The 12684-nt window shown below is 38.4% G+C and overlaps 1 protein-coding gene across 8 annotated transcripts in view; it reads left to right on the top strand.

The window, feature by feature from the left end:
* Positions 1–12684, top strand: part of RPP40 (ribonuclease P/MRP subunit p40) — a 29175-nt gene that overhangs the window by 585 nt on the left and 15906 nt on the right. For 7 of the 8 annotated variants that reach the window (XR_014513386.1, XR_014513387.1, XR_014513388.1 and 4 more), the window contains exons 2-8: positions 2723–2867; positions 3777–3845; positions 4466–4561; positions 5608–5733; positions 7128–7326; positions 8043–8177; positions 8637–8858. Coding sequence is in view for 1 of the 8 variants with exons in the window: in XM_083449596.1 (XP_083305722.1) it covers positions 2723–2867; positions 3777–3845; positions 4466–4561; positions 5608–5733; positions 7128–7326; positions 8043–8177; positions 8637–8832 (966 nt within the window). In the remaining 7 variants the exon portion in view is untranslated. Of the gene's footprint in view, positions 1–2722; positions 2868–3776; positions 3846–4465; positions 4562–5607; positions 5734–7127; positions 7327–8042; positions 8178–8636; positions 9457–12684 lie in introns of those variants that run through there. The other variant, XM_083449596.1, reaches the window with a different exon arrangement.

Raw genomic sequence — 12684 nt, forward strand, 5'->3', positions numbered from 1 at the left:
CTTTTCCCCCAAAAAAGTTTTTATTGATTTTCACTACATTATAAACAGACACATAAAACAAACATAAATCGTAACCTTATTAAAAATTACACTTATTAACATTATTAAGTGATTTCCTTGCTTCCCCTTGGTTGAATTTCATTGCATGTCCTTTTAACGATTTCCCAAATCGTAGTTCTTAAAATTACTATTCTGTGGCTTTCTGATTGGCCCTACCTAATTCATTCTTTCTTTCTGGAAAAAAGGTGAGGGAATTCACCACAAAGTTTGTTTGTTTGTGGGCTCCCACCGCCACAGAAGTGGCTAAACATAAGATGTGATAAATAAACACAGGCAGACAATGATCTGGATTATTAATAGCCACAGCTTTATTGATTACAGGTGTAGGCAATCTATATTTGGCTCAGGCATTGGTTAAATATCTGTTCCAGCCCCTCCCCCCAGACAAAAATAATAATTATTTAATTTTAGAAAGGTAAGGGAATTCAGTTTCCCCAAGTTCCTGCTCAACCCCCCCCCCTTTTCTGGACACAACAATTCTTTTCAAAAAAAAAAATAGCATATTACCCAGTGCCATAGCTGCGGGAGGGGGGGGGGAGCAGCTCCTTTTTTTGCCCCAGGTAAAGCTTCCCAGGGGCATCATTGAGGCTCCCAGCCTGTGTGTGTGTGTGTGTGTGTGTGTCTGCACAAATGTGTATGGGGGTTGTGCAAAACTAGGTCTTTGACCTGAGTGAAATAAAGCCTAGTTTCGTCCCGTGTTACCCCTTAACTGTAACCTACCTGTTCCTCTGCTCAGCTAATTTAGTAGGTTTTGAGATGTATATGTATCTGGTATTCAGACAGGATTTAGAAACAGCTTCTCTAGATATGACATTGTTTTTGCTGCTGTGTAAGTAGCAATACATCATTCTTGCTCCACTACATCGCTGCCATTTGGCCTGAGGTTTTGTTTTTTTAAATATCAAATGGTGCCAGTTGGCTGCAAAATATGTGCCCGTGGACACACACCTCTGCCAACTGAATATAGTGTTTTATGCATTGGGTGAAATCTACCATTCTCCACAAATGCTTATGCCACAATACATATGTTAGTTATTTAAGGTACTTGCAAGACTGTATTGCTTTTGCTGCAATACACTAATAGTTTCAGACAGTATCTTTAACAATGTGGTGTTTATTTAACGTTTCTATCTCATGAGGCACTTAGAACAGCATTTTAAAAACTCAACCCATTCAAGACTGTATTATTTATTCAGTCGCAACCAACTTACATATAAAATTAAAAATCAACCAGCATGTTATACTAAAGAACAGCGCCAACACACCCATCCAATGAAATTAAAAAGAACAAAACATAAAACAGATTAAAAGCCACCAGTGTCAATTTTATTCTGTAACACAATCCAAAATCATGGCTTCAATAAGCACATACTTAAAACAGAATATGGGCCAAACTAGATGTGACACACAGCTGCATGGCTATGAGTTTAAAGATAGCTTCACTCACCACCCTTACATGAGCCTTTTGTTCTAAAAATCAGACATGAGTGGGGTCGACCCACGTTTAAACACATCGGCCTATCACATCATATCTAACTTGGCCCTTAGTTTTAAAACCTAAAAGTATCTTGGCACATCACTACGAAGCTACTGTATTATTTAATTTTTTGCTGGTTTCAAGTTTAAAATTCCACTGAGGGTTGTGCAAAGAATAAAATATTCCCTGACAGAATGGTCTAAGAGACATAACACTAAAGGGCTTATGAGACAATGGAGGGAAAAGGGAAAGTATGGATTAAATTAAAGCTTAATAGCAACAGTATAATGTATTTACTACTCACTGCCTTGCAGGATATCTTCAGGAATGGAGTCCCTTAGCTAGATGGATGGCATCTTGTATGCCTCCTTCTGACAACTGCAGCCAAGCTGGTGCTAAATGTATTGCTTTCCTTTTCTTTGGACAACATCAGCAGGCTGGGGGGGATCATGTAGTTTGGGCAGCCTAGGACTTCCATACCCGCTGCCCAAGCTTGAACCCCAGAGTGGTCACTTCAGTTCTGCTAACACAGTGAAAACAACAGAGGAGGCAGCAGCTACAAGTTACCAGGCTCTGCAGCCACAGCAGGCGCTGTGATTCTCCAGCAGTTTAACTTCACCCCCAGAGGCACACTCCATTCTCTCTTGAGACAGATGGATGTCAACAACAACAAAAATTATTTAGGCATGTAACGGGGACATATCAGATGTGGCCTTTTGTATCCAGTCCATATTGCTTGTAGAGCTACAGTTTTCCTCTTGCATGCTTTCCTTGGGGAGGAGGGGATACTTGTGGCCCTACAGATGTTGGAGAACTCCAAACTTCCATCAGTCCCAGATACTTTCTTGCAAACATTTGTAAATGTGTAGAGATAGCTTGTAGCCGTGTTCAGCCTGAACAAACCTACAAACAGTATACCTAACACAGGAATGCTGGGAGAATAAAGCAGGATAAATCCTTGTCATCTTAACTTTCTTGGTAGAAGAATTGGTTACAAATGCACAAGTATTTGGGTACTAACTGTTCTTAATAGGTTAAAAACACTTATTTGTTTGAGATATTATTTAATATAAAACAGCTAGCATTGCATTAATGTTTATCTGTGGAGCTGTGTAAAAGATATTTTGCAGTCTGTTTATCAATGATCGTAATACCTAATTTATATCCCAAATGTTCTCTGAATAGGTGTCTTTTTTTATCCCTGACTGTGGAGTAGTTCCAGAAGCATTAAAAAATACAGTTGCAGATATTGGGCAGTACTACTTGGTGAAGAATTTGTCGCTTCATGAGTTAGTTACACAGGAATTTATTAGCACATTTGTGAAGAAAGGTAAGAAACCATTGAAATAGAGTTTCAGTCATGCTTTCTTATCTGTTTCATAGAGGTGGATTGTAATTAATTTAAAGAAAATATTTGGCTCCTGAAGGATTTTTTAAGAGAAGCACCTTAGAAAAATTGGGCGTTATTGTTTGTTTTTGCTTTTTGGTGTTTCATTCAGTTGTAACAGCCTCTGCTTTCTTTGGCTCTAATATTGTGTCCAATATAATAGTTCTGAGGGTTTTGAGTGCACTGGTGCCTTGTCTTCTGGCTGCAGGAGTTTGTTTTTTGTTTTTTTGCTGCAGTAGATGTTGAAAGCTAGGTGTTGTAATCCTTGAATGCAGTATTTTCTTGTGAAGTTACTAGAAGTAAAGATAAAAGATAAAGAACTCCTGGATGGTTAAGTCTAATCAAAGGTGAATATGGGGTGTGGCGCTCCTCTCGCTTTCAGGCCAAGGGAGCTGGTGTTTGTCCACAGACAGCTTTCCAGGTCATCTGGCAAGCATGACTAAACTGCTTCTGGTGCATTGGGACACGGTGACGAGTGCCAGAGTGCACGGAAACACCTTCCTGCAACAGCAGTACCTATTTATCTACTTGCACTGATGTGCTTTTGAACTGCTAGGTTTGCAGAAGCTGGGATAGAGCAACAGGAGCTCTCCCCATCACACGGATTCAAACTGCTGACCTTCCAATCGGCAAGCCCAAGAAGCTCAGTGGTTTAGACCACAGCCCCACCCATGTCCCTTTACCTTTACATTTTTACTAGAAGTAACATCATAACAAGTAGAAGTGGCATTCCGAGATTAGTTTAACTATTGCAGTTTCTTTGAAGGACATGATATAATAAAAACAAACAAACAAAACTAATAACGACTTTAAAAAAGAAACAATAAACTCTGAAGTCTTTCTGTGTTTTAGGTTCATGTTATGCTCTTACGTATAAAACAAGGATTGACCAAGACAATACAGCTGCTCTGCTACCAACAGGTATGATATCATGCTGAAAACAAATAGATATAGCATTTTTTAAATTTTATAGTACTAAAAAGTATCATTCAGTTCAGTTAGACTAGCTAGTGGTCTATAGAAGGTGTGTGTGTGTGTGTGCCCACAGAAGAGAGAGGGGGATGTAATTCATATACTCACCTGGCCCAAATATCATGTTTTTAGGTAGAAAATCTAGTGTGCATCTTTGTACTTCTCAACGCACATATAAGAAAATGTGCAACTAAGGTATTCCAGTGCTAGTCTTGATTCACATTGCCTTTTATTCTCTTTCTGAGGATTAAGGGTTGTAAGACTCAGGCCTCAAAGCATATAGACCTATGTGTACAGCCTTCACATCATATTGTAAGCCAGTATGCATAGGCAATCCTTTCCCGGGTAAATGTATGAACCACTCCACAGAATGTGTATACGTAACAAGCTGCTTTCCAAAATAGAGTAGAAAATGAGAATCCATGTAGTTGATCCCTGTTATCTTCTGGTAATAACTGTTCACAATTTTAATTCAGTGCTATTAGTTCATTTTGTATTTGTGTTTTTACTTTGTAGTATGTATTAAGAAGTTGGAAAATATGCTTATTTGCAATTATTTTTGTTTGTAGGCAAATTAATTATATCAGTAGACAAGGATACTTATGAAGAGCTTGGACTGCAAGGCCGTCCTTCTCTGTATTCTGGTAAAAAGCCAATGAGATACAGTAAGTACCTATTTATTAGATAACACCTCACTTCTTTCCAGTTCTGGGCTTTCTTGTGAATATAGGACATCATACCCTCAGCTTTTGAGGTTTGGAATTTGAGTTGGATTCTGCTTGAATAAACAGATTTGCCCCCTATAGATCAATTTTCCTGATCAGACAAGGGAAATACTTAAAGAAGTAGTTCTCAACGCATGTAGCTCGTGCAGATGCATGTGCCTACTTCAATGTGCATCCCTATTAATATCATAATGCTCAACTCATTGGACAGCCCTCCTAGTGGTGCAGCAATAAAATTGCTAGCTCATTTGCAAAGCTAAGCAGCATCCAGTAGGGTTTCAAGTTGGATGGAAGACCATGTATTGCGTGTGCTGCATTGCAGAGTGTTGGACTAGATGACCCTCGGGGTCCCTTCCAACTCTACAGTTATATGATTCTATGGCTCAGTCTGCCTCTTGATACAGACTAGGATACTTATGCCCATCTTGGGCCAGTAAACATTCTGTGGAACTAGAGATGAGTTGAGGTCAGTATTCATTACCAGCTTGTTTCAGGGATCAATTCACAGTGCTTCAGTGGCATGTACAGACTGAGATCGATATATATCACAGGGCACATGCTCATATTCAACCCCCCCAGAGTCTCAAAATGTGCTAGTAAGGCCTTGTTGTAGAACCCTTCCTCTAGGGAGGTAAGGTTATTCTCTCCTAGGAGCAGGACTTTTTTTGTGTGGCTCCTGTGGAATGCTCTTCCTGAGGAAGTCTGCGTGTCTCCTGGTCTCATTTTGTAGTCAGGTGAAAATACCTTCATTCCATCAGGCATCTGGGGATTAGTGAAGATTCTAAATGTTTTCTTACGGAATCTTTTTTGTTTTCTGTTGAAAGGTGGTCTATAAATACTATAAATAATGAATACCTGGTGTATACTCATTAATGTTTTTAATCACAATGTTTAGCTTCTTTTTAGAAAGAGTACTTACTTAGTTATCAAGGTAGCATAAGATTTACTATGTTCACATCAAAATTTATGCTTTCTTCTTTTAATAGTTATTACTGTTGACTTGACTGATTCAACCTTCAGCCCTGATAGTAAGAAATACAACAGAGTGATCTGGGCCTTGAAGGAAAAAATGCCACTAGAGTTTGATTTCTTGATGGCTTGGCACCAAACAGGTAACAGCACGTTAACCATAAGAGGGAATGGCGGAAGACATACATTATAAATACCATTCTATTCTAAAGGCTGATTCTGGTGTTTTTACATGTGACCTACAGGTGTCTATACACATTTAAGGTGCATGTAAATGTAATATAGGAAGGGTAACCTGTCTGTCAGGAGAGCCCCTTTTTTGGCAAGACTGCAGACCTTAGTTTGGGCAGTGCACGTCTTTTCTAAGAAATGGGGTTTCTTTTATGCAATTGGCTGGAATGCTTAGGCATCGAAAGTAGAACTAAATTTGTGGGAGATGATAGTACATATTAGTCACCAAAAACAATTGATTTTTTTGGTTTTTGAGAAATCAGTAAATGAGGGACTACATATATATATATAATGTAGAAAATAATAATGATAATAATAATAAGCATTATTATACAAATAATCCTTGTGTGGATGGGATAAGGAGTGTAATAATAATAGTAGTAGTAGTAGTAGTAGTAATAATAATAATAATAATAATAATAATAATAATTTTTTATTTATACCCCGCCCTCCCCAGCCAAGGCCGGGCTCAGAGCGGCTTACAACCAATAATAAAAACAAGTTGAATGATTACAACTTAAAAACAAAATTAAAATACAACATTAAAATATTACAATATTAAAATAAAATGTAGCCTCAACGCAGGAGGAGAAGGAAAGAAAAAAAGAAAGAGAGGGAGGGAGGGAATCAAATTGGCTCCAAGCCAAAGGCCAGGCAGAACAACTCCGTCTTACAGGCCCTGAGGAAAGAAATCAGATCCTGCAGGGCCCTGGTCTCATGAGGCAAAGTGTTCCACCAGGCCGGAGCCAGAGTTGAAAAGGCCCTGGCTGTGGTTGAAGCCAATCTTCCTTAGGGCCCGGGACCACTAGGGTGTTGATATTTATGGACCTTGAGGCTCTCCGTGGGGCATACCGGGAGAGGCGGTCTCGTAGGTACGAGGGTCCTAGGTCATATTAGAATTATGACCTTGTGCACTTCCTAATTTGCAATTATTTTTCCTGTATTCTTACATTTTTCTAATTTCATTTTTCAGTTTAAACCTCTAATAATGTTGATCATGCAAATTCCAGCAAAGTGGCACAGTCTGGTTGCGCTCCTAAGTGCTAAATGGATCTGAAAGTATACTATTTATCTTAAAAGGAATGTGACAACTTGTGGGATTAAGAGGAGGAGGTTGGAAATCTTAGGCTCTGGCATGGCACAGATAAACAGTAGATTTAATTTCGACACTGTGTTTCACTAAATCTATCTTTCCAAATTGCATACAATCATAAAAGTGTTTGAATAGTGTGGGGGGAAATGCTCCTTTTAAAGTCTGTTTTTTGTTGTTGTTTTTAACTTTTGGGGTGTGTTGTTTGCATTCAAGGATCAGAAGAATCAAGTTTGATGTCATACTTTTCCAAAAACCAAATACAGGCCCTTCAGCCAAAAATAACATTCAGCACATTAAGAAATGTGCAATGTCCAGTTCTGGAAAGCAATAAATTGGAAGGAGAGCCAGAAACAGCATGCAGTGCTCAGGAATTGTTTGAATGGCTAGGTGCCATTTTCACTCACACTGACTTGTAAGTATCTGTTGCTTGTTGTAAGTATATATATCCGACTATTTTTCTTGAAAAGAAACCCAATTGGCTTAACATCAAATTACACACACACACACACACACACACACACACACAAGTATTAAAAATAGTAGGAAAAACATCACTATAAAATGGCAAAACCCATCATATTTTCAAAATGAAAGGAACAGCCAAGCAAAAGGAGGAGTATCCACAACACAAGACATCCACTTTCAGGCATCTGTTGAAGTCCTTTTTCTGCCGACAGAGCCAAGCCGCTGGTTAAACTTCCCTGCCATTTTAATGATTATTTTCTATTGTTTTTATTGTCTTTTGTGTTTTATTATGCTTGTATAAATTGTTGTACACCGCCTTGATATTTTAAGTGATTTGGTGGTATATAAATATTTTTATAAATAAAAGTTGTTTAGACACTGTAGTGCATAATGTCATTTGGATAGTTATTACAATATCTAGGTTATTAAAAAGTAAGCTGAATTTTTCTGCTGAACATCACTGTTGTCCACAGATCTCAAAGGGCACAATCTACTGACACAATGGGAATTGTACATGATAATTTACTAAATGGATTTTGTCCAGTGAAAAGGGAAATTATTCAGCACTTGGTGATTTAGCTGCATGGTGCACAAGCAGAACAATTATTTAGCAGTCGGAATGTTAAAATACTAAAAGAGTCTTGCATATGTTCTTTTTTGCAGAGAAAATACATCTTCTAGTTTCTTATCAACATATTCATGTCCTCAACCAAGCACAACAGTAGAGCAAGCTTTGTTGTGTACAATAACAGGCTTTATACTTCCAGAGAAGATAATTCATTTGTTTGAACAAATATGGTAAGCAGTTAGCTATACAATCCGTCCTATTTAGCATGTTATAACTACACCTGGAGTTGATCAAATTGAGCCCTAAACACACAACAGCATAAATACCACTGAACTGACTTCTGAATATACATGCATTGGGTTGCACTGCATGTGTGTTCATGCAAAACTGTACACAGTATTATATTTGTTTCATTGTTTTTTCCAATAATTTGATTCACAGCCAATTTCAGGGAGGGGGGTGCAGGGGGAAGCACAAGCAGAAGTCCTTGTGCAAGGTTTCTACTGATGGTGCTGGTTAGGTGAATCCCTCCCTGTGTGTTAATTTGAACAATACTCTTTATCAATAAGACTTACTTCTCTGTATATATCCATAGGATCAAGCTGTTTGCTTGAACTGCTATGATCTAACTTCTCTTGCAAAGCTTAATATAATTTATAGTTTTGCTTCTCTTTTCTTCCCCACAACAGTTCCTATTTTGAAGAACCAAAGTTGGCTCACTGGATATCTCTCATTGTTCATGGCTTTGCTGACAGCCCTGTTTCCTGGAAAGAAAGTGAACATGGTTTCCTAAAAGGCGGGGAGAATTTATACAACTTCGTAATTTTTAGGAGCTTGGACTACTGGCTTCAAATGGCAGTTGGAGCATATGATGATTGTCCTTAAATAATGACTACTGAAGGCATTCAAAGGTGTTGTATTATTAAATAGACATTTTTGTAAAATTATTTTAAAAATATACCGTTTAAAAGGGTAGGTTATCTGGCTTGAAATCAAACACAAAGGTGAAATGATTTTCATCTTAATTATTTTCTTTTTTAAAATTAGTTGTATATTTAAGTGTGTGTGTTTGTAAGGGTTTAAAAAATATAGTTAACGTTTGAGCTTTAAATTTGCAGCCATAAAAAATGTTGTGGAACATGTTGGTTTGAAGTTGGTTTAAAATCCTGCTATAAAAACGATATGTAAATAAAAACATTTATTCTACCTTTTGGAGAAAAATGTTTTGAATTTACATAAGTTGCAGAAGCAACAATTATTAGACTTTGCTCTTACCAAGATGGCAGCTAGTAGGAAGGATTGTACCAGTTCCTAGAGCCAGCATATCGGTACAACTTGAACCCTTGCCTTATCAGAGACACCCATCTCAATCCCTTTTCCTAGCCCCTTGTGCTGCACAGCTGTGCTGTCTTTTTTATTGGGCTGTGTGTGTGTGAATCTATGTGTGTGAATTCTAATTACAACACAATACCATTGGAAATTACTAAGAATAAAATGACATTTATATAATGGGAGGCTACTTTGCAACGTGTCTGCTGCTTGTGTCATGGGAACCATTTTTTTAATTTCCCGTGATCCAATGAAATGACTGCAGTAAAACACAGCTGAACTTACTGGATGAAGAATTGGGAGTTTACCAGCAACTGTGATAGTTGGGTGGAGATCTGGTAAACAGCATTACTACTATAATGGAAATGGTTGCTAGGACAAGATCTTGTATGGTGGCATCTGACACTCTGACGGTAAACTCCTGTGAGTAGAAAGGTAAAACTGATGCTTACTTTCTAGGTTTACCAAATTGTGACCTATTCCCAGTGCCTCTTGTTATAATAATTTCAGGTCAGCAAGATTTTCAGGTGCCTCAAGTCCCTATTCAATCTTGCGCCATCTTGTCTGTTAGGAAGCAGAACTAGAGACCTTTAATTTAATACTTACAGGTTCCTTTTATATCATAGCTCTTACAAGGTGATCATAAAATGTTAAATACATTTAAAACATGATATTCTAGACATTAACTTCCGAACAGTGGCATGCTGCACCAGTAGAGTTTGTTTTAAACATTATTAACCAGAGTATTTTTTTAGTTGGCATATTGACCTTTCAGACAGTCTGAGCTTCAGCTTTGAGCTAGTTCAGAGTCTCAGCGGGTAGGCTGAGCATGTAACATTATACAGCAATAAGATTCAGGTGCATGCACCCTCTCATGTCACATATAAAATCTTCAGTTTGACTCAGAACCTCTTCACATGTTCATTATTGGATGAAGAGGCGATAGTCCCATTTGTGTCATTTGTCCACTCCTTTATTTCTTAGCAAGAGCATTGAGAACAGTGTCTGTGTGCAAATGCAGATGGAGTTAACATGAAAAGATGAATGGGAAGAGGTGGGATATATCTGCTGAAGATTTGCTTCCACATACAGATATCTGTGAACTGGCCTTTTACTACATGCACCCAACATGCTTGTTTTGCTATTCACAAATGTATGAAAATATGCTATTAATTTCTTATAGCAACTTTTTTGGTCATATTAAAAAACAACAACCCCAAAACTCCAGAGTTTTATTTATTTTAAAATCTCATACAGTGGTACCTCGGGTTAAGTACTTAATTCGTTCCGCAGGTCCATTCTTAACCTGAAGCACCACTTTAGCTAATGGGGCATCCTGCTGCTGCCGTGCCACTGCTGCTCGATTCCTGTTCTCATCCTGAAGCAAAGTTCTTAACCCGAGGTACTATTTCTGGGTTAGGGGAGTCTGTAACCTGAAGCGTATGTAACCTGAAGCATATGTAACCCGAGGTACCACTGTATTCTTATGTTATGGATATGCATGGAGAAACAATCAGACTGTCCTCTGCCCCATCTACTCCAAATCTAGACAGTTTGTCACCATATCATTTCAGCTGTAATCGGTAGCAGATAAACAACCATACTTTTCCGTCTCCCAGCTAAATATCAAGAGTGGTGACTTAGAAGGCTATGCTTAGGTGGCTTAAATATTATTGTAATAGGAATTCAGAGGTGTTCTCTAGCTTCCACCTAGAGTAGGCATAATGTCTTATAAAATAACCTGAGCTCTTATTTTAGAATAAAAACAGTTGTTGACTCCTAGAGCCTCCAGCTACAGCTGGCCATCTTAACAATAGCAAGCATTCTGCTGAACACAGTGCTCCTGGGAAGCGGGAAGCAAATTGTAGCAATCTGCGCTCTCCAGTACTGTTTGCATGCACTTTACAACATTTTTAAAAAAAGAATATTTATCATCTGATACAATCAGTTATCAATTTTCAGTTACCCCTTTAGATTATACTGCCTTAATTACTATATATTCTCTAATGGCATATTGACTCAGCTAGAATTTAGGGCCACTTCATGCATCAGATTTTTCCCTAGGATGCATGTGGTGAAAAAGCTACATGAGAATGTGTTCTTGGTAAAATGTACTGTCAGTTTAAATGACAGCAGTGTAGGATATGGTCTTTTGTGAAGTGGTCCTAACAAGGAAGTGCATTTAGGAACCAATTCTTATTCCAGTCAGCTTTCACAAAAGACGGCAATTTCGAAATTACTATTCTGATACAGAGCATCAAATGGGGTACTGTGGAGTCCATGACATGGACATGCAGCCTGTATGCAGTTCTATCCCACCCAGATTTACTACATGTTTACACCAAGCTGACACTACAGAACAAGCCTACATACACATGAATTACAGGCACTTCTTTAAGAGGTGGCATTCTTACACACACTCTTCCCATTTGCTGTGGTAGGATAGGGTGTGCAGACTATCCATGAATGCAGTTCCAGTTAATTCAATTTTCACTATTATTAATTTAATTTATATACCTCCCTTTATCTGAAGATCCCAGGGCGGAATACCATATTAAAAGCATAATTTACATAGATCGCAATATTTTTTGTTGCTATGGCTGACGGCTGATGCAAATAAAGTTTCATTCATTCATAATTTACATAGTGTAATGATAGAAGACAATAAAACAGTCACAGGAAAAAAATTATCATTAACAGCCACTCCACACAAACTTAAAAAACCATAGGTAGTTTGATGGCTAAAAGCCTGGGTAAAGAGGAATGCTTTCCCCTGGCGCCTAAAGACATGTAATATTGGCTCCAGGAGAGCCTTTCTGGGAAGAGCATTCCGGTGCCACCACAGAAAAGGCCTGTTCTAGTGTTGTTAACCTCTGAACCTCCTGGAACGGAAATGCAAAGAGCCTTGGATGACAAGCGCAGGGTCCGGGTCAGTTTGAATGGGGATAGGTGGTCCTTAAGGTAGTGAGGTCCTGAGCGATGTAAGGCTTTATAGGTCAGCACCAGCACTTTGAATTAGGATTGGAAACTCATTGACAGCTAGTGTCGGGCCAGGATCAGTGTTATAGACTCAACACGTCTTGCCCCAGTGAGCAACCTGGCCGTCAAATTTTGCACCATCTGAAGTTTTTAAACCATCTTCCGAGACAGCCCCACATATGATGCATTGCAGTACTCTATGCAAGAAACCATGGATGACATCATCATGTTTAAAACCGGTTGCCTAAGTGTACAGTGTTAACACATGACCATGACATACCCCCACACCATAGATCCGTGATTTGCTAATGCTTACGTATTTATATGCTAGCAATTTGTTTCAGATGTGATGCTGTCTATGCGTATCCCTGCATGGATCATGTTTCATTTATTATGTGCCCAATGTCACATTTGAATTGCTGCATAATT

This window comes from Podarcis tiliguerta (genome assembly GCF_965153285.1).
Source record: "Podarcis tiliguerta genome assembly, chromosome: 7".
NCBI classification, from domain to species: domain Eukaryota; kingdom Metazoa; phylum Chordata; class Lepidosauria; order Squamata; family Lacertidae; genus Podarcis; species Podarcis tiliguerta.